The sequence below is a fragment of the Anas platyrhynchos genome, chromosome 1 (genome assembly GCF_047663525.1).
Source record: "Anas platyrhynchos isolate ZD024472 breed Pekin duck chromosome 1, IASCAAS_PekinDuck_T2T, whole genome shotgun sequence".
Lineage (NCBI taxonomy): Eukaryota > Metazoa > Chordata > Aves > Anseriformes > Anatidae > Anas > Anas platyrhynchos.
In genome coordinates this window covers 83,987,055-84,007,199 of record NC_092587.1, presented here as the reverse complement: position 1 = coordinate 84,007,199, position 20,145 = coordinate 83,987,055, and the positions used below count along the sequence as shown (strand labels likewise).

General features: G+C 41.2%; 1 protein-coding gene across 7 annotated transcripts in view; it reads right to left on the bottom strand.

The window, feature by feature from the left end:
• The window catches only part of USF3 (upstream transcription factor family member 3), a 30,851-nt gene extending 12,069 nt beyond the window's left edge, over positions 1 to 18,782 (bottom strand). Inside the window, exons 1-8 of one of the 7 annotated variants that reach the window (XM_072043753.1) lie at positions 18,657 to 18,721; positions 12,094 to 12,191; positions 9,828 to 9,910; positions 8,921 to 9,002; positions 7,200 to 7,264; positions 5,194 to 5,222; positions 2,222 to 2,304; positions 623 to 719 (exon numbers count right to left, since the gene is read on the bottom strand). In XM_072043753.1, the coding sequence (XP_071899854.1) occupies positions 623 to 719; positions 2,222 to 2,304; positions 5,194 to 5,222; positions 7,200 to 7,246 (256 nt within the window). In that variant the 5' untranslated portion in view covers positions 7,247 to 7,264; positions 8,921 to 9,002; positions 9,828 to 9,910; positions 12,094 to 12,191; positions 18,657 to 18,721. Of the gene's footprint in view, positions 1 to 622; positions 720 to 2,221; positions 2,305 to 5,193; positions 5,223 to 7,199; positions 7,265 to 8,920; positions 9,003 to 9,827; positions 9,911 to 12,093; positions 12,192 to 18,278; positions 18,453 to 18,656 lie in introns of those variants that run through there. The other 6 variants (XM_072043743.1, XM_013101770.4, XM_072043741.1 and 3 more) reach the window with 6 other exon arrangements.
• Between the last annotated feature and the right edge of the window lie 1,363 nt (positions 18,783 to 20,145).

Below are 20,145 nucleotides of genomic sequence, written 5' to 3'. Positions count from 1 at the left end.
CTGGAGTCAGCTCACCTATCTAGGAAAATCAACTATGCTTGTCAAATGCAATTACATCAACAAGATGAACAATTTAATAGAATTCTATTCTATGTGGAGAAATAAAAACTACAAACCACAACATTAGCTCTGAGATTATTTCTGTCATATCTCCGTCACTGTATTTTTATGCATCTGTTAAATAAGAATTTATATGATGTATTATATTTTTATAGATTGTTACTACTTTCAAAGTATTTGGAAGGAGAAAAAAAGAATATGCTTGAAGGAAACCCCATTTTTCCAACAAAAAAAGCTAGCAGTGTCAGAAATTGGTCTGCATGTTACAGTAGAATACATGGGGACGGAATCTGCTAGATGATACTGTATTACCTGTGAGATCTTTACTTTACATCACAATACAATTGCTTTATATCTCATAGCTATGTACAACAACATGCACTTGGACTTTTCTTCACTTCTTGTTTCAAGTTATTCTAAGTGGATGTATTTTCCCTGCATGCATGTCTTGGGATTCATTAAGTCTGTTGAGTCCCTGGCTTTGTTGTCAGCCAATACTAACAGACACACATTGGAAACAAGTGACAGAAATTGTAAAGCATCCTGTGAAAACTTTATTTACCCTGTTCGTTGTTCCCTCCATTTAACAGAAGTTCATCATTCTGTCTTTTCATTTCTGTTATATACTTAAAGGCTTGGTCCAGGATCATGTTCTTGCTCTTTAAAAGAAAAAACAAAGAAAAAATTAGGAGAAATCTCATCATTATTGGATCTACCAATAACAGATCTTGCATTTATTCATTTATTCCAACAGTCTTCATTTAAAAAAAAAAAAAAGAGTGATTCTCTGAACATTTTTTTTTGTTCTTTGTTTATTAAAAGATGAACCAGAAATTTCATGGGTGATACTGACCTTAAAACGCTCTGAGTTTTTAAAGAACTAAATGTTTCATAACGGAGCAGAAATTTTCTGATGCGAAAACATAAATACTAAGCCACAGAATCCAAGTAGCAAGCATCATTATTGTTCACTAATAAACATATACACGACTCAAAATTTCCAGGATACAGCTTCATACATACTTTATTAGAAAAGAAGCAATCACAGAACAATTACCCAGGGAAGCATTTCCATAATTTTGAAACTAATATACTGGATACTATGGGATGAATAAACATACCATAACCCTTCCACCATCTTCTTTTTGTAAGATAATGTTTATTTTGCCTGCTAAACTTCTCATTCATTTTTCTGTTTCTTTCTTGTTCTGCTGTTCTTTGGTAATAGTCTCTGCTGTAGATTGTTGTGTCTGGGAAAAGATGCTTCTGTGCATCAGCCTTTGTCATTGTGTCTTTTCATCTCTCACAAGGACACTGTCTTACCTCACTATTAGCATCTGACTTTCAGAATTGCTTTCATCTCATTATACCGAAGACTACAGAAAGAAACGTACATGCAATTCAATTTATATCTTGGGACATTAAGCGATCACCAGCAAAGGGCAGAGGAGGGATTGGAGAATGACCTGAAAACTGATTTTGCTTAACCCATAGCTTTCACCAGTTGAGCACTGCAAAGACCACATTAAGCAGTAGAAAACAACTTGACAAACAGGAGCTGCACAATCTAACCACCAACCCACTGGCCAGATCCAACCTACTTCTGTCCATCCTGTCACCCTTTCATCAGAGGAGAGGGTGAGCAGCTCTTTGGTCAACACAGGAAAGGAAGCAGCTGAGATAGGTTTTTTCTGTTGTTAGTAACGTTCAGGCGCTCTTAATGAGAACTTTGGGAAGCTGTGGATCAGACAGACAGGCAGACATCGGCAGGATGACTAGATGGCTACAGGGAAATGAGTCTGTCTCATGCCTTCTCAAAAATACCGCAAATGTGAATCAAAGAGAAAGTTGGTCAGTCACATGTCCAACTCATTCCTTCAACAGTTATGTGCAACACCTTCAGATATAAAGCTCAAAATCTGTACAACTGCATTAATGTGGCCCTGTACTTCCAAAAAGGAAGTCTATTACATATCCTTTTTTTTTGTTGTTATTTTTTTTTAATACTACAAAGAACTAATAAGATTTCAAGCACGCTAATTCAGACAGGTCTGTGATCTTTGTGGGACAAATAGCGAAATAAGTATTTATACTTCTATGGACAAGGAAACACACAAGCATTTTACAGGAAACTTCTATGTACCTCTGAATGAACACTTACCTGCTTGAGTGCTGGAGAGCAGGGAATGAGTTCTCCAATTCTGTTTATCCCTGCATTAATCTTCTTTTTTCGATGTCTCTCCACTAAGTAAAGATAATACACACTTTGTCATCTAGTTGGACAAGTCAACAGCAGGACAACTAACACCAATGTAAGGGCTCATAAATATATTATTTCCTGAGCTATTGGGACCTTAATAATATGGTAGGGTAAAAAATCCTCTAAAGTAAAGCTCAGTTATTGAATTAGAATTCAATGACACTAAGAGCTGTAATGTAAGAAGCAGTATCTTTAAAAGGTGGGGATGTTCAGGAGCCCTTTGTGGAAAAAGCAAAGCTATTGCAACTCATAATTCAGGTTTTGATAATGCTTTTTAGCTGATTTCTATTAAAACCTTTTCACAAGGCAGACAGTAATTTTATGCATACAGAAAACAAATGAAACAAGATTATTTAAAGAATCAGTTGCAGGTTTAGGAACAAAACCTGGGTCTCTTAAGTCCTAAGGTGCAGTTTAGCACCAAAAGAGAGATAATTTGCTTTTTTATCAGATTTGAATGTTAAACTCATATTGATGGAGCAGCGAACACAGAATCTAGCTCCAGCTCTAGGCACTATCAGTTTCTCATTTTTATGTTCAAAGCTGTAACTGCTGTGCAAGTTCTAATTATAATTGTGACTAAAGAAAATATTTAATAAGCAATATTTCTGGCAAATTACCTATTTAGAGAAGGTCGTTTAAATTACAGTCCTCTAGTAACATCATTTATCTCTTCATGAGGCCTAGACACTGTTGCAAAAAGGGTCTACACTACATATCTACTACCTCTGTTTTTTTTTTTTTTTTCCCAGATAGTATTAATCTCTGTTTTCCTCTATTGTCAGTTTCTTTCCAATATAGTTCAGTCTTATATAAGTTTTTGTTGTTTTTTCTTTTTGAGATTTCTACGTTTTCTCTGCAAGCTCTTTTTACACAAGAGCCTGAGTAAAGTTCTGTCATAGCTCTGTCAAGATTTGAAGCAATGTGTCATTCACTGTGCCTTATGTTTTGTACAGCAGGGCTGTTTTGATGGCATACAGAAACACACAGTAACCCAAAGGTTACTGTACATTTTCTACAAGTGAAACAATGCTTTACTTTGTGCTCCTTTACCAAGGATATACTGATTTAAGCAGTTTTATTTCAGCAGTCTGTCATTTCAATTTACATTTTTCAAATTACTGAAGTTTTATTGTTATTGTTATTATTATTTCAGGACAAACTGAAAGGTGTTCACGGATACAGGCCTAGATACACTAAATGCTATTCTAATACAGTAAGATAAAGTGTCCTCTGCAAGAAATTTATGATGTAAAACAAAGACAAAGTCTGATGGGGGGGAAAAATAAAAAGCATTGCCCCAAGTCTCCATTTAGAAAGGAACTGAAGAACATGGGAATCTGTCACATACACCGCATTTAAAGTATATCCACAAGGTGTCCTCTCTGCTCTGAGGACTAAGTCACTTGCCAGACTTAAGGCAGGGGCAATGTTTGAACATCATTCCACTTCTTCCCAGTTCTAACATGTCTACAGCAAAAGGCCACCCTCATTTAGAACAAATGAACGACAGATTCCTCAAAGAAATAAAAACCGATCAAATCAGTTACTCTGAACTAAAGCTGCATTTCACGCTATTATTTAAAGCCAAGGCAGACATTTGTATTCAGCTTTTAAAGGAATCCTATAGCCTATCTTCTAAAGCAATTTAACAGCTCTGAAGAGTTAAACCTGTAACTTTTACATAATGTTATCCAATTAAACCATATATGGATTTAAAAGCTCATTAATGGATGCGAGTTTCACCAGTATTTCTAGTGGTCAGTCATACAAGAGCAGCTATATAAACATTAAAACCCACGATCCTTGGGAATTAATTTTTGTATCTCTTACTGTTCCTTATACATACAGATACCACAGTGGTTGTGAAGTGCTAGTCCTTTGTTTTGATAGTATTATCCGCTCTACTCAGATTGTCCAGATATTAATGACTAAGCAAGCTACAGGGTTGGAGGGAGCTGGTCCCCACATCTTGCAGAGTTCAGCCCAGAAGATGAAGACTTTGAAGCTATCAGCAAGCAAAACAGGAACTGAGAATTAGAATGAGTTTGGCAATCTTAAAAGTAGGCTTGATAAGATTATTGCCTAATACTTCTTAATCCTTAAGAAATTGGCCCCACCCTGGGTACAGCCCTACAAGCTTTATGTTCCACAGCTTTCACATGGAAACTGCTCAGTGCTTTTTCCATTTGAGTTTGTAAAGACCACACATTTGTATTGTTTAATGAAGTGAGGACCAGATTCAGAGCCTAGCATTTCTTAGCTATATAGATAAATCTGTCAGACTCTTCCGAAGCCTTTCTGCTGATACCTATCAAATGACACTGAAGCTAAAATCTGACAGAGACAAAGGGCTGCATGCTGTGCGAGGGAAGTCCTACAGCATACAGATGGTATTCACACAGAATTGCTGGTGGGTGCCCAAGAGACAGGTTGTAGGAGTATTTCTAATCCATGTAGCCTCTAAAGCTCTTGGATGAGATACTTCTCTCTGATTTGCTTAAGTGTTTACCTCTGTTTTAAATGAGGTGATAATTATTTGTGAGTGAATGCCTGTGCATTCATTTTCCTTTATAACTGAACAGAGATTGTTTACTTTTTAGTTTAATAGCAATGGTAAGATTGGGTACATGGTCATACTTTCACACTTGGACATGTTGTGTGGAAAACAGCAACCTGGAGACCAATCAAGAGGCTCTTGTGCACAGGTATTCTAAGCAGGACCACAGAAAGATGCTAGGGTGGTTTTTTTTTGTTTGTTTTTTTAATGTAACAAACTTCTATGAAAGAACCTTCTCCATGCAAAGTAAGTTTTAATAGTTCAAAGAATATGTGCTTATTTCTAGACCAAAAACCAAAAATCATGTTCCTACCTGCGTTATGTGTCTCCCGGTTTTTCTTTCTGTTAAGCATAAAGGGAAAACAGTGATATGAAACAGAGGGAAAAAAATCTGCATACAAACAAATTTCTCTTATTTTCTTATTTCAATTACAGTTAAAAATACTTAATATTGTATTCTGCTCTGAACAAGAACGTAGCAGAAGTTACACTCAAAAGGATTGGTATTAGACATTGGTACTAAACAGTTTTTAACAAAAAAATCATTAGTGTTCAGACTTAAATCAATTCCAGCAAAACAGCATAGTGTAATACTCAATTTGGTTATTGTTACCTATTTACAGGACAGAGTAGAATTTTTATGGTTTTGTTCAGCAGGACCTATTACACTATCCAATGTTCAATAAAGCTAATTATTAAAAAAAAAAAAAAAAAAGCATTAATTTTGAACAACAGGAATGCTGTTTGTTGGAAATATTGCTTTTATATTCACAGAATCAATGAAACAGGAGAAAAAATTACCACAGACGTTGATTCTTTCAGATCTGTTACCTTTCAAACATCATACCTTCTAGTATGAAATGTTTCCCTTGTGTGAGAAGCCTGAATTACCATTCTTCTGCAACTTTTCCTCTTTACTGCCTCAAAATTCTGTCTATTCTTTTGGGGTGTGAGGGTTGTCATTATTTTCATATGTTTATCTGGGCTTTCTGGACCAACAGCAACCAGCAGGATCACTGTGCAAAGCCTCAAATTGCTTTGCTTGAAGTCAGTAAATCCTAAACACGTACTCTCCACACAAAAATCGAATGTAGCTTATTCATGCAGTAAGGCAAATACTTTCAGGAAATCTACTAAAGCAAAGCACATGTCTTATGGAAAAGAAATATTTCATTACAAAAAATAAATCAAAAGTATTTCTGTCCAGCAGCGCCCTCTTAGTCTAGTTGCAAGAAGTGGAATAGCATTTTCTGCCCAACACTCACTGTTAAAGCATAGTCCAGACAAAACAAGGAATCTGAAGTGAGAAGGCAAGATCTATGTGGATGACACGTGTGATTATTATCAGCCACGTACCCTTTTGTGCTTTGAGTTGGCATTTATTTATGGTAACTCACTAAAAGCTGTGTGTAACTCAGACAACCTTTACAAGACAGTGCTGTTACTGCAGATGGCTGTATCTGGAGACATTTGCTAAGAAATCATGCCTAAAGATGAACATCTTAAAGTCAAATAAATGCCACTGAAGCCTGCACATCTGTTCTACAGCTATTCAAGACGAGACGAATCTTCTGTTCATTGAAAATATGCACCACCAGAACTGAAATGCATGCAGGAGATCATTGTTTTCTTAATTTACAATAAAGTACAATTTTCCCACTTATATACAAAACAATCATCTGTCATTCTTATCATAAATCATATCCTACGAGGCCAGGTAGCATAGATGGATGGTGTAACTAGGGAATGAAGTGCTACCCTGCCACATCAAGTGTTAGATCAATCACCTACTACACAGGAATGAAGACTTGGAAAGGTTGTAATGAACTCTGAGTCCCTTTGTTGCAAATTCTGGTTCTAGACTTGCTATTCAACCTGCGGGTGTGTTTTGATTTCCAGCAGAGATATGAGAAGATTTAAGATTTCGCTGCGATTTGAGATAGAGATAATAACTTGTCTATCAAAATGAGCACAGTGTTCCCCCAACATCTGCAAGGAGTCCCTGCAATAATACAGGTTGCAGTCTAACCTAGGTGGTGACGCAGTCTCACACATGCATCTGGGTAGTTTGTGTGATAAAGAAACTCCTTTGCCTTGGTGGCCAATGTAGACACACCTGACAACTCACCATAGACAGGGAAAGAGCAAGAGGCAGGTTTATAGCCATAGTTCCGTGACTTTTGGATCAATCCTGGTCAACCCTCAGAGCTTCTCATTAATACCTTTATTACCCCTTAAAAACGTTTGGCTAGAAATTTTGTCATTGCAATATGACCACAGACTACAGAACCACACAAATCATTTTCCACAGAAACTCACCGATGTTGCTTCTTAGTAGGTGTCTCATTCTCTGTCATCTCTGGCATGGTTTCAGAGAAGAGAGCCTGAAGAAAATTGGGGAAGGAATTAATGATAACTGCACTCTACAGACTTCTTAGCACACATTCGTTACACCATTTTGCCTTTGACCACAAGGATAGGGCCACACTACACAGTACGCAGAAGTCTATCAGCTTGCTGTAGAGGGGCTAGTCATGTGAGCACTAAAACTGAAGTACATTACCTATACGGGTGCTGTATGAACTGCTGCTGTCTATGAAGAACTGGTTTCCGTTTCCTCAGTTAATTTAAACTAAAAAAACCAGCAACTATAATCCCAACTACTTAAAGAAAGCAAAAAGGAAAATTAGAATATATGATTGTTGGACTTTTTGTTTGCTTTTTTGAATGGGAGGAGGTACAGCTGAACTTTGTCTTTTTCATCAACACATCCTAGCTGAATAGGCTTTCAATTCCCAGTTCTAAATGAAGTTTGAATGCTAAGCAAAATACAAACCACAATGAGGACATTAATTATTAGACTGCTTAATAGCACTCTAATGAGATGATCTCATAATGCAGAAAGTTACAACACTTGCTTGTTACTGAGTTAATGTGCAGTTTAGAACAGACCAAACCAATACCCTCTGTTCATGTTTTCAGATATATAAAATTTCAGTTAAAAATAAAGTTATGAAATGAAGTTGTATGTGATGACTGAGTACGTTGCATATGTGCTCAGCCTGAGCACATAAGTAGCCTGTATTAAGACAAACAAAAACATGTCAAAAAGAAAACAGAAGATAAGGTTAAATGAGTGATGAACAATCCCATTTCTACTAGAGCAAGGAGCTTTATAGACCAAGTCACATGAAGTATACTGTAGATGATACCAGGGGATTTTTTTATTTTTGACAAGACAGAGGTCTGTATTTAGCTTCATGCTTCTGCTCATTCTCTCGCCAGCCAACCTGTTCTTGCAACTCTTCCCATGGGCCCTCAGACTCATGGTTGCTTCACCTCTCCCTGGCTCCTCCTGGAAAGCCCATCACTTTCTTTTACCAGGCTTTGTATCTTTAGGGCATTTTGTTTGTCTGCTTGCTTGTTTTTACTGTAAGGAAGCACGGGTTGGTTTTAATACAACTTTCAACATCAAGCTGTTCTTCAGTAAACTAAGTCTACCATTACTGACACTGGCATTCAAAAGATGAGAAAAAAAAAATCCCTATGGACTAGGAAGCCAGCCACCTATAGAGCTCCCAAAACACTGAAGCACACGATTTGGAAGGGAGTATGCATGTGCGTATGTGTAAAGTTCACAGAAATATTCCTCGTTGGGCCAGAGCAGAACTTGGGTGTCGCTCTCCAGTCTTGACACCCTTAAAAGTTGAACGTAGCACTCTCACTCAGTAAACCTTAACTGATGAACATTGCAGCTGATGCCATTTACCACACTGTCTCTTATTTAAGCACTGTATCTATTCCTAGGAAGACAAAGGAAAAGTTGGCGAATCACGAAATAAACAGGCAGTACTCTGCAGATTGATCCAGCTCAGGAAACACAAAGTACGTGAAGTTTTCAAGAACCTACGTCAGCCCTTCCACCCGACACAAGAGCACGCACACCAACACAAAGTTAGACGCAGTGCTGTGCAGGATGAGTTACAGCACTACACTACTCCACTGGGCACTATGTACAGCCTATCTGAGGCATAACTCACCTCACCCACAGGGAACACAGCACTACCTACTCCTATTTCTCGACAGGCTTTGCTTTCTCCATTCTCACCAGCCACGCTCTGCCTAAGGTGTGAGAAAAACTGAGAGTTAATGTAGTCTCTTATTGTGGGAGAAAGTAGTGGTGCGACTTCAGCACTTCATTCACTCTCTTATAGATTACGTTGTGACACTATCTTAAAAACAGATTTCTTCTAAGTTAATTTAAGCTAAACCCATTTAATTTAATTCACTAACAATTGTGGTTTTGTTTATGTATAAAAAGACTAGTGCTGTTGGTATCTCAGGTCCTTCAAGTTACTGAAAATTCGGCCAGAAAAGCCAGCTCCACACTCGAGACATTTATAACCTCTCCCCTGAGGTGATGGTCAGCAGTCCTTACACACATCCTAGCTGCAATCATTGTACCAGGCAGGTGGGGCCACGCTGAATGATGAAGGGATTAACTGGGAGAGTTTAGCAGACATCCAATCCTGATTATAAAACTGGTCAGACCCCAGGCATCTTTTACACTGCTGGCCACCAGAGAGGTGCTCACATACACATTGCAGGATTGAGGTCTGCACGCCTCATTGCAGTGTTTGATGTTTCAGTTGTGTAAAAGCAGCACAGCAAAATCTATTCTCACTGAAGCCATCAGAAAAGGCATGAGAAGCAGACTCGTTGGCTGGCAATGCTACACTCTTGTCTGCCTATCTTTAAGACAGCACCTCATGTACCAGGTGAACTCACTAGGCAAGAGGGCACAGGGGGCATTCAATTTAGCATATGCTGTGCTGTTTCTATGTAGGCAACAGAGTGTGTGGATGTAGTTCCGGTACTGAAAAGCTCACAAACAAACACTATTTAGAAGATGGAAGACACTGATTGCATCCTGTGGTAGTCACGCACCTTGTTTCTTGACTTTTCTGCAGCTATCTGTAAGGGCAGAGCTGGCATCTGTTAATGGACATTACTAGACCATGCCCAGTACTCTAGAAATGAGAACAAAAAGATGAAATACATCTCCATTTTGGTGAATTTAACATTTTTAAAAGACTAAGTATTTACCAAATAGCTCTTTTTAATTTTTTTTTTGCAAACGTATACAATTTCAGAACCAAAGGAATATTTCCGAAGTACAGTGTATTTAATGCAGAAAGTATTAACATGAATTTAGATGGCCAGTTACTGTGCGAGGCTACAGATAAAGCATAGATGTGTCAGAACTAATGGATATAAAAACAACCAACCCTCTCCCAAACCAGATCACATCCTATTCTCATCTTCTCTCCATGCTGTCACACTAAAGCTGCTTCTTCTGCCCAGGGTCTGCATTCCCTCAGCTAAATTCTTACTCCTAATACCAGGCTCCCCATTTCCTAAAGTCAAGATCTTTGTATTTTTCCACTGGCCTTATTCCTTCCTCCCTAGCAGATGCCTTAAATGATTCAGCGATACCCCATATTCCCATATTTGGGAAGAAAGGCAAAGTCTTACGGGAAGTTTGTGTTGAAATTTATTAATAAAGCTTGTAAACATTTTTAGATCCTGAGAAAATTGAGAGTTCTTATAACAAAGTGTCAAAGATGTCTCATCTCCCTGTTTCACCCTCCTCTGCTCATTTTTTTAATTATTTTATTTATTTTTAATGGGGGTCAACAACCTTCTTCTAAGCAGTGCCATTCCCTGCATATTTCAAGCCAGATGCCACCACATTGAGTGTATTAGCTTCACAAAATATCAAATATAAATACCTAGTAAGTTTGCATTTCATATGCTTCAGTTCTGCTGGGAGGCATAGCTCATTTCCTACAGCAGGAACAGGGCACAGGAGTGCCAGGAGTGTTATTCCAACTTCACTTTACTGTGGGATTACTTCAAGCCAGAAGCTTATTGAGATTCACCCAATTCAAACAATGTTTCCCCCAAAGTTTCAAAGCAGTTTTAGAGGAGTGATAAGAACAAACAAAGCTGTACGCATTAGCTAATTAACCCATTAGTTTATTTCATGTTCCAATTTGCTCCTTGAAAAGAAGTGGTTAGATGTATTAAACAGCACTTGTATACCACCCTGGGGCATCTATTTCAAGACTGTATGAAAAGAAAGATGGGGAACTGAAGATTTTTTCTTGTCCTTATCCTATAGTGAGAAAATCCTTTGTATTTTATTTGATAAACCCCCAAACAGGGCTGGCAGCAGTAGGGAGGTGGTATTCTAAAGAGTTGTTGAAAACACAGACTCTGAAAATTAAAAATTAAATTATTTCTGCTGAGGCAGAGACATTTGTGGGCTGCTGTATAATGTTTATCCTACCTCCTTTTCTTCCTAGCAGCTGTCACCACACCAGAGCTTGAACAATGGTTTCTCTTTACTTATTCCATGTCAAGTAATGCTTCCAGGAGAGATTCATTTTCTGATTCACCACAGTAGAAGACGAGTATTTGCTTTATAAGCTCAGGGGCAAATATATTTTAAGTTCAGTCGCGCAACACGCTCACTTGACTCCGCTGAATATCTTTTGCAGAAATAACGTACCAAATTATAAATTCTTTAGACAGATCAAGGAGATGCAATTGGCCATTCATGGCTATTTACTCCCAAGCTTTATGTAGTTTATAGCTCTTACAACGTCAGCTTGAAAACTGGTTTTAGTTTAAATGCAATGCCAACCCCAGAAATGAAAAGATACTTTGTCTTTTGGAGATTTAAGTTTAATGCACTTAAATCAGCGCTACAGTCTCACAGTTCTTAGGAGTTTCGTACCTCAGGTCATGATTTACGGCCAAGATCAGTTCCAAGGCATGGGTAACTACTACACAAATGCTAATTCCTTTTCAGCAAGACAGTGTCCTCTTCATTCAAGTGACTATTTGTCCAGTCTTCCATGCATGTTTTACACCAGGCTAGCTTCAACCAGGGACTTAATTCAAGCTTTTAATCACAAGCAAGGTGCCCTTGAGATAAAAAGCCACAACTTACTGCCTTTTCTTTATTCTCCCCTTGAGACGCTTTGATGCTCATTTCGCATTCTCAATTGCAGAAAATTTAACTTGGAGCTTTATCTTTGTGATTGTTACCTACCTACCAACTGCTTTTGCTGCTAAAAGTAACCTTTTAAGACTACCGTACAGAAAACCAACAGGAAAAAACAGTCCTTTTCAAGAGGAAAAATACCTTTGGTATCTTTTAGTTTGGTTTCTGAAGAACTGAAGGTTTTATTGTTATTGCACTGTTACTGCACATGCTGATGACAGCGGGGCCCACTGACTGACCTAAAAGAAATCCAAGACATTAAATTAAATTGTTTACAAAAAAACTTGAGTCTGGGCCGAGAAGAATGGGTGAGGTCGGCGCTGACACTGACGGTGACCAGATGGATACTGCTCAGCTCTGCCACCAACTAACTCTACAGCACCCACGTGCTGGCTGACCAGGGTGGGACAGGTTGGTCTAGGAAGGTGTATGAGAGATGACAGGGCAGGGGAGAGTTACCTCAGCTTTTCACAGAACACACATTCCCCATCCAAACCAGCTGATAATTTCCTTGGGCAAGTGGGTTGCTCCAAGAGCTTCTGCAAAAGTTACCGTCAGCAAACCAATGCCAACAAACTACAGCTCGTTATACAATCCACTTCATTCATTTAACTTGTCTGGAAACAACAGATGGGGGAAAAAATGCACTGTTTTTAGAGAATTGTTTTTTACCTCTTTTGTTTGTACTATCTAACCTCAAAGACATTGGTATCTTCCCTCCTACTGACTTAAAGCAATTAAGTTCTGGTAAGGATGTTGCATAAGGTCATGCAAGAGAACTAGAAAGGCAGTCTTTTTTCGCTCCCTCTATCACTACATTGCTTGAATGATAAGCCAGTTTCTTCCCGCAATGTTCTCTCACATCTACAGTCAATTTGGTTTATACTTACAAATTCTGTAATATTTAAGCCGTAAGTGCTTATGACCATTTCCTAACATGCCATTTCAAGAGAGTATTGCTGTAGAGTCGTTCATCTGAAAAATCCTGACCAGATCTGCTTAAAAAACTTCTGAAGATCCACCTGTCCTGTTTATTCTTCTTGCTCTGACCTCATTCACTGAAACCTTGCGGGAGACAGAGAGGAGTTACCACTTCACTGAACCAACTCTCTTACCTGCTCTGCTGTTCTGAAAGCTGTTTGGAGAGGCACCTCTGGACCTCAGCATCCAAAAGTGAGCTGCTGCCACCTTCACTCATTGTGTGGATGGTTGTGGTATTACAGACAGACTGAGGTGGTATGAAATGCTAGCCAAGGAAAACGCCTACAGGAACTGTCTCCTGTGACTGGGATGAACTATTATATGGAAGCAGGCACCCGGGGGGCAAAGAGTGATTAGTGCACAAGTAGCACACAAGTTCAAATCACAAACCCTAAAGAGGGTCTCCAGCTATTTTAGATCAAAATAAAGGGACCAGAACTCTTATTGGGAAATCGGGAAAAAAATGACCATGGAAATCCTCACGATAACATCCATGCTCACTGGATATTTCATTAAGACTCAAAAGTTACCCCATACCCATTTCATGAAAGAAGTGAGAAAAAATTAGGCATTTCTTTCAGCTGCAAGACACTGCTCATTTCCCTGGTTTTCAATGCTCAGTGATCCACTGGGCACTTCAGAACATGAGATTAATTTTAAATTGAAGACATAGCTAATTACATCACGCTTGAAAAAGGCATCAAAGACCTTTTTTTTGAGGGGGAAGGCTAAGTGGATGCAGAGTGGCGTGCAGACAGCTTCCTTCTGTGACAGGCCGTCATTCCCTGTGTGGGCTAGGTTGCCTGTAGCAGAGGACAAAAGCAGCCTGTACCACGGCAGTGAGTGCACTTCACTCTGGTGCAGAAGCATCTACCAGGGAGCCAAAACTTTCTGGCAGGATGTCACCTGAAGAACAGGTCCTTTATTTTTCCTGAAAAAGCGGTAACATGCAAGTTTTCCTGGTCTCTGATGTGGAAGCTAGATGATTATTTGTAATTGAGGAAGCCTCCCATTGGAGAGCTGTATTCAAAACATTCAAGACTTACTGAACAAATGAGAAGTTAGATTCAGCACCAGCTAATCTGATTCTGCTTTCTGATATGACCTCGCCACCAAAAGAAATCTCTATTCAAAGATCAATACTTGGTTACAGGGCTCGATAATCGATTTAAAATCAAAACAGAAACATTTATTTTTGCTACCGCACCCAGACTATTCCTCTTAATTTTTGGGTTTAAACCTGACCTGCTGTGCCACTACAAACGATCCTCGCAAAGTCTGTTTATAAGGTCTTGAGGAGGTATCGGGTTAGCTAGAAGAACGTCCTCTTGTAGCTATGCCAGAAGCACGGGCACTCGCTAAAACAACTTGCTGCTCTCTCTTGAAGTCCCTAACTAATAAGCAGTGCAAAATATCCTAGAACTGAAATGCTACACAACATGCAGAAGAGATCCATCCTGAGATTTGGTTACGAACATCGACTTCCCAGCATGAAAACAGCAAACTTCCCTGCAAAACAGCAACTGTGTGAAAGTGCTTCCCAAGCACCTGTTCAGAGCGCACTGCCATGTCCTTCAGAAAAGGTCAGCACAGGATTCCAGAAACGGTACTTTCACTACCATCAGCTGTAACGAGCTTTAACATTGACCACCACCACCCCAAACCCGACAAAAATGAGCAAAAACCCCACAACCTTGCAATGTTCTTTTCATTCCAGGCTCCTACCAAAAGGTTTTAGCAGCTGGAAGAGAGCTACTTCTCCCCTTTGCTCTCCAAAGTTTTTTTTTTCTAGATAAAAGGGGTCAGCAGGCACTTTCTTCAGTTACAAGAATAAGGGACTCACCTTGCGGTCTGGATGTTTGACAGATAGTTTGCAAATCCATAGGAAACCTAGATTCAGTACTTTGTCTACTTTAGGAATTAGTTATTTAGCTTGGGAGAATAAATGTACATGAGCTATCCAGAGGTAAATAGTTCTGTGAACACCAGAAAAATCACACAGGACTATTTTAGAAATTCACCGCCAGTAATGGAGAAGAAGCTAAAAGCAGACTTCCAAGTTATTACTTTGTGGAAGTTTGAAACCAATGGGTAATGGCAAGGGACAGGAACAACAGACAGACAAATATCATGATCCTGCAAGTTTTACTTCACTAGAAAACCCTTCTCTAAAATTGGAAATGCTTCATTTCCATCTTCTTTTTTTCTATAATTGTCTGAAATTATCCCCCGGTTGCCACCTGAGACTACCTTGGCAAGAATATCTTAAAGCTCTCAGCTCTCTCCTACTTCCACTTAAATGAAGGAAAGAACTGTTGAAGTTTCCCGTTCCAAACAGAGGCATGAGTTAAGTCCCCTCCAGCAGGAGAAGTTTTGAACTTGAGCCACAGAGAGGAAGACATGGGGCTGTACAAGCGCGTTGGCATAGAACCATGTTATTCTTGTAGTAAATGAGAAAGAAGAGCTGTGGCACTGAGGAAAAGGCAGTTTGCAGACAACCTACAAGTAGTGTTCAGTTTCTAGCTAACAATTTCTAGCTATTTTGATTCAGGAAAGCAGGCAAAGGGTGAAGGCCGGCATGAATTTAATGCCCCACAAGCCAACCACTCGCTACAGACTACAGAAGCAGTCAGGCATCCCAATAACTGCCAGATCCTAAGATCTGAGAACCGTGCATGCAGACTTATAAGCTACTAGATCCAAGCTCTAATTGATCCAGCCTCACTAGAGAGGGGCCCCAAAGAACTCATTTTGGTCTGAAAGTACCAGCACAATTGGGGTTGCACATTTTTAACAGCCCGCTACTTTCTTCTCATCTGAAGCACGAAGGCACACGGCTTGGCTGATGACAAAGCCCCGCTATCACGTCCTGGCTTCAAAGTAACCCATTCATCTTAGAAGAGTAACGCCACAGCTCTTCATCAGGAAACAAACTTTGTTTGCACAAGATTTGTCAACCCTGTGCAGGCAGCAGAATCACTTTTGTGCTTACTCAGAGCATGGCAGCAGTGCTACACTTGTCAAGTCACAACAAAGCACGCTTTGGATACATGAAGTGCACACGTAAAAGCTGGAATTGTATTTAATCGTGGCATTACGTTACCATTGTATAAGCGTGGCACCGCACAGTGTTGCTTCATCAGGGAGCTATGATCCTTACAAGCTTTATTGCAGTCTGAAAAAAGGGAAGCCCTATCGCTCAGTGGGTCATCCAAGATGCTTTCCCTTGACTTTCCAGAACCACGTTGTGATTGAATCCCTTCAAAATAGGAAAGTATGTTCCTGAGGGACTCGACTTGGAGTCACAAATATAACAGAGATGAAGAATGCTAGCACAGGAAATAAGTTATAAAGGGACTTCAAATATTAGGAGCAAGCAGTTCTTAAAGATGAAGACAAGCATAATGTGTCTTCAGAGGCCCCAAAACTGTAACTCAACCTGTTATTAATATCTCTAAGAGTTTAATGTTGTCAGATGCTACATATATACACAGAGTTTATATGCCCATTTTCCTAAAATAATCTGGTTTGTACACACAGCTAGGCACGCATCTCCAACGGGATTTTGGTATTCATGGACAATGTTCATTATTATGTTACTTAACAGAAAACAGCATCAGCTGAAACGTTGTGCTGTGACACTCATTCACTACCCTTCAGAGTGGCAAAGGCTTCACAATAAGCGTGTGTATATATCTATACACACACACGCGAGTGTAATAATATATATTTAAAAGTTAAGATGTAAACAGCCGTGATTCATTGAAGATCCCTTCACATCAAATGCTACTTCTATTTCTTCCCAGGCATCTGTCAATTACAAAGTTAATTTTAAGACCATCCTGGATCCAAAGGGTTATAACAAGAACACAAGCACCCATACAAAAATTAAACAATTGACTGGCTCTTGCCAAATTCTGCATGACCCCACCCATGTCCTCCATGAGTACTTGACTTCTATGCTGTTTAGAATCCAAATTCAATCCATACATTACATTAACTCATGCCCAAACTGGAGATGACTGTGCAGTGCCACACACATCGTGCCAACCCGCGTTGCAAAGTAAAGGCGCATGCGAACAGAGCTCAGTTCCAAGTCACCCTGCTGACTGATTTGCCAGACTTCAATACCTGGAAGCCTGAGGTGTTGTTTGTTTTCTTAGCATGTTGAAATCATAACAAACAAACAAACAACACGCAGAAGCAGCTCTGTAATTCCTCCCCTTAAAGAAACTGGAACACCTTCTACATTGACACAAGAAGAGAAAGGGGAAAGACCAGAGCACCTCAGCCCGCGGGGTCAGCAGAACACTGCTGCTTAATTTTTGCCACCTTCTTCATGTGCTGTCTTGGGAATCGCAGCCTAAGGCCAGCGCTCGGCTACAACAGTCGAGCCCATGATGCACACAGCAGGCACGTGCCAGACACACACCACAACGCCACACACCTGACAGACACTTCAGCCCGTCCCTGCTTGGCTCTCGGGAGCACTTACTGCTTAGAAAGCCGAGAGCCAAAGGAGTAAAGCCCCCAGCACGCACCCACAACCTAATTCTCTCCTTGCAGCTGTTGGGCTCCTCCAGGCTCCAGCACCAGTCTTCTCTCCACTCTTAAAATCCTTCCAGCTGTTGATAACATCATTCTGAAAGGCAGTAACACCCAAATACTACGTGGTTGTATCTATTCTCACCTTAAAATCACGCTTGGAGCATGAACAGTTTCTAAGTTTAGGTCCTGTGCAGTGATGAATGTACTTCCAGTTGTCAAAACTACTTCACTCCAAAAAGTATGTATTATTTTTGAATAATTGTTATTATAGCAATAACTGAAAGCCAGAATTAAAGTTCTACGTCCTTACAGTAATACTAAGGACCATTTCTCCGTATTTATTCACAGAATCACAGAATCACAGAATTTCTAGGTTGGAAGAGACCTCAAGATCATTGAGTCCAACCTCTAACCTAACACTAACAGTCCCCACTAAACCATATCCCTAAGCTCTAAGCTTCCTTCTTGCTTGTTTGATTACTGCACACGTGTGACAGGTAGCACCCCGCAGTTTGTTAAAGCGCTGTGTAACACAATCAATGTAATTATCATTGCTCCAACACACTGGATACAGAGGAAATAAAGAAACTATAAAGTCGTGTTTCCAAACCAAGCCTTTACATCACCTACTTCTGACTGCCGGGCGTGCAATCACTGTTACCTTTGCTTAATGCTTTCCATAACCGCATCTGCGTGCGATATAACAGAAAGCGAAGATGTTATGCGAAAAGAGAAATCAAGGCATGCAATTTGCAAGGTGCTGACGGCCAGCGACCCAACGCGCCCTCCTGCCTTACCCCGCTCAGCGCGAGGCCTCCGCCGCCGCCAAAATTGCCTGAACCGGGCCCGACTCGTTACCTCCTTCCCCCAGGGAGCTGAGGGCACGGCCGGGGGGGAAGCGCCGGGAACAAACCCGGGGCACAACCGGGCCCCGCTCGCTCCCCCCCTCACGGACAAAGGGGCCCGGTTGGGAGGGGGGGGGAAAGGGGGGGGGGGGCGGCACGCGCCGTTACCATGGCAACAGGACGAAGCCCGGCGCGCGCCCCCCAACCGTCACCTCCCTCAGAATAACGGTCGGGGGGGGGCTTAACGGCGACCCCTTCCCTTCCCTTCCCTTCCCTTCCCTTCCCTTCCCTTCCCTTCCCTTCCCTTCCCTTCCCTTCCCTTCCCCTCACCGGCGGGCTGGGCGGGCTGGGCGGCGGCGCCCCCACGGCGGGCACCATCCTCCCTCCGCCGCCGCCGCCGCCGTCTCCTCTCCGCTCCGCTCCCTGCCGCGCAGCCGAGCCTACTGCCCGCACGCGCGGCCCGCCGCAGCCAATCAGGAGGCGCGGGTCGAGCCGCCGCGGCCAATCAGATTGAAGTGGGAGGGGGAAGGTGGCGCTCGCTCGGAGGGGGAGGGGCGAAGGCGGCGCGGAGCCAATCGGAAGGCGGAGGGGTCGAGGCTGGCGGCGCGTGCCGTCAGCAAGTTCGGGTGGCCGAAACAGGAACTGGGGGAGATGGGCAGCTCGGCCGGCCAATGAGAGAGCGGGGGAGGGCGGAAGCTCTTAAAGGGGAAGCAGCTGCCGGGAGGCCCCGCCCCGGCGGGCGGCCGTTACCTCAGGGCGGCCGTTACCGGCCCCACAGGGCCCTGAGGGGAGCTCCCAGCGCTTCCACAGCCGGCGGCCGGCAAAGTTTAAAATAAAATAAAATAAAATAAAATAAAAAGTTTTATTTTGTCACTCCCATTTAAAAGGTTTTGCTCACGGAACACCTATGTGACAGAGATAATAAGAAATAAAAAATTAAAAAAAATTAAAAATTAAAAAGAATAAAAGATTAAAAAGTTGTTCCTGTCATTAAACACTGGCTTCAGACTCCTTACCCTTCCCCACTACCCCCCCTGCAATTAGCGCTCCTAATTAGCTGCCCCATCACTTACACATAAAGGATAACATCCTTACCTTGCTTTTTTAAGGATTTTCCCTAAAAAGGCAGCCCTTATCCAAACAAGGAAAAATTAGTTCACTTTTTACTAACCCATGGTGCCCTGGAGCACTACAGGACTCTACAAAAGTACTCCCACAAAAATCAATGCTGGGGTCCATCTTCGTCAATGCTACCATACGGTAAAAAGGGAGTAGGGTGAGGTAAAGTTTAGTGGATTTCAGTAGGGATAATAATGAGGAGTAACAGATGAGCCTTCCAGTACTGGGTGCCAGAGAAACAGATACCCCAATTTTCTATGTGAAGTTAATGAGTTGATTTACCACTTAATTGGATACTAGTGTTGTAATTGTACTGTGCATCGCCTCAGGAACAAATGCGAAGTGCTAAAAGAGATCATAGCACACCACAAGGTGTTAGAAGGGCCATGTAAATACCTGAGTGTTGGATACTGGGGGGGAGTAACCGCGTAGAGGAGCCACCTAATTCGTAGAAGAGGGCAACATGGACAATCAGGGATAGTTGCTAGTTTCCGTGTACAGGAGTCACTGAGTTGTCTGAAACTTTACAGACTGGTTGGAGAGGTGACTGGGACAAGCACAGAGAAGGAAAGAAACGTTGAAGAGATCAAAATAAGCCGAAGGGTTTGGAACGCTGGGGCAGTTTGAAGCCCAGCAAGTCTTCCAGCTTCTGCAGCTGCCTTGTGATGCTGAAGCAGATGAGGGTTGCTCTCCAGACAGA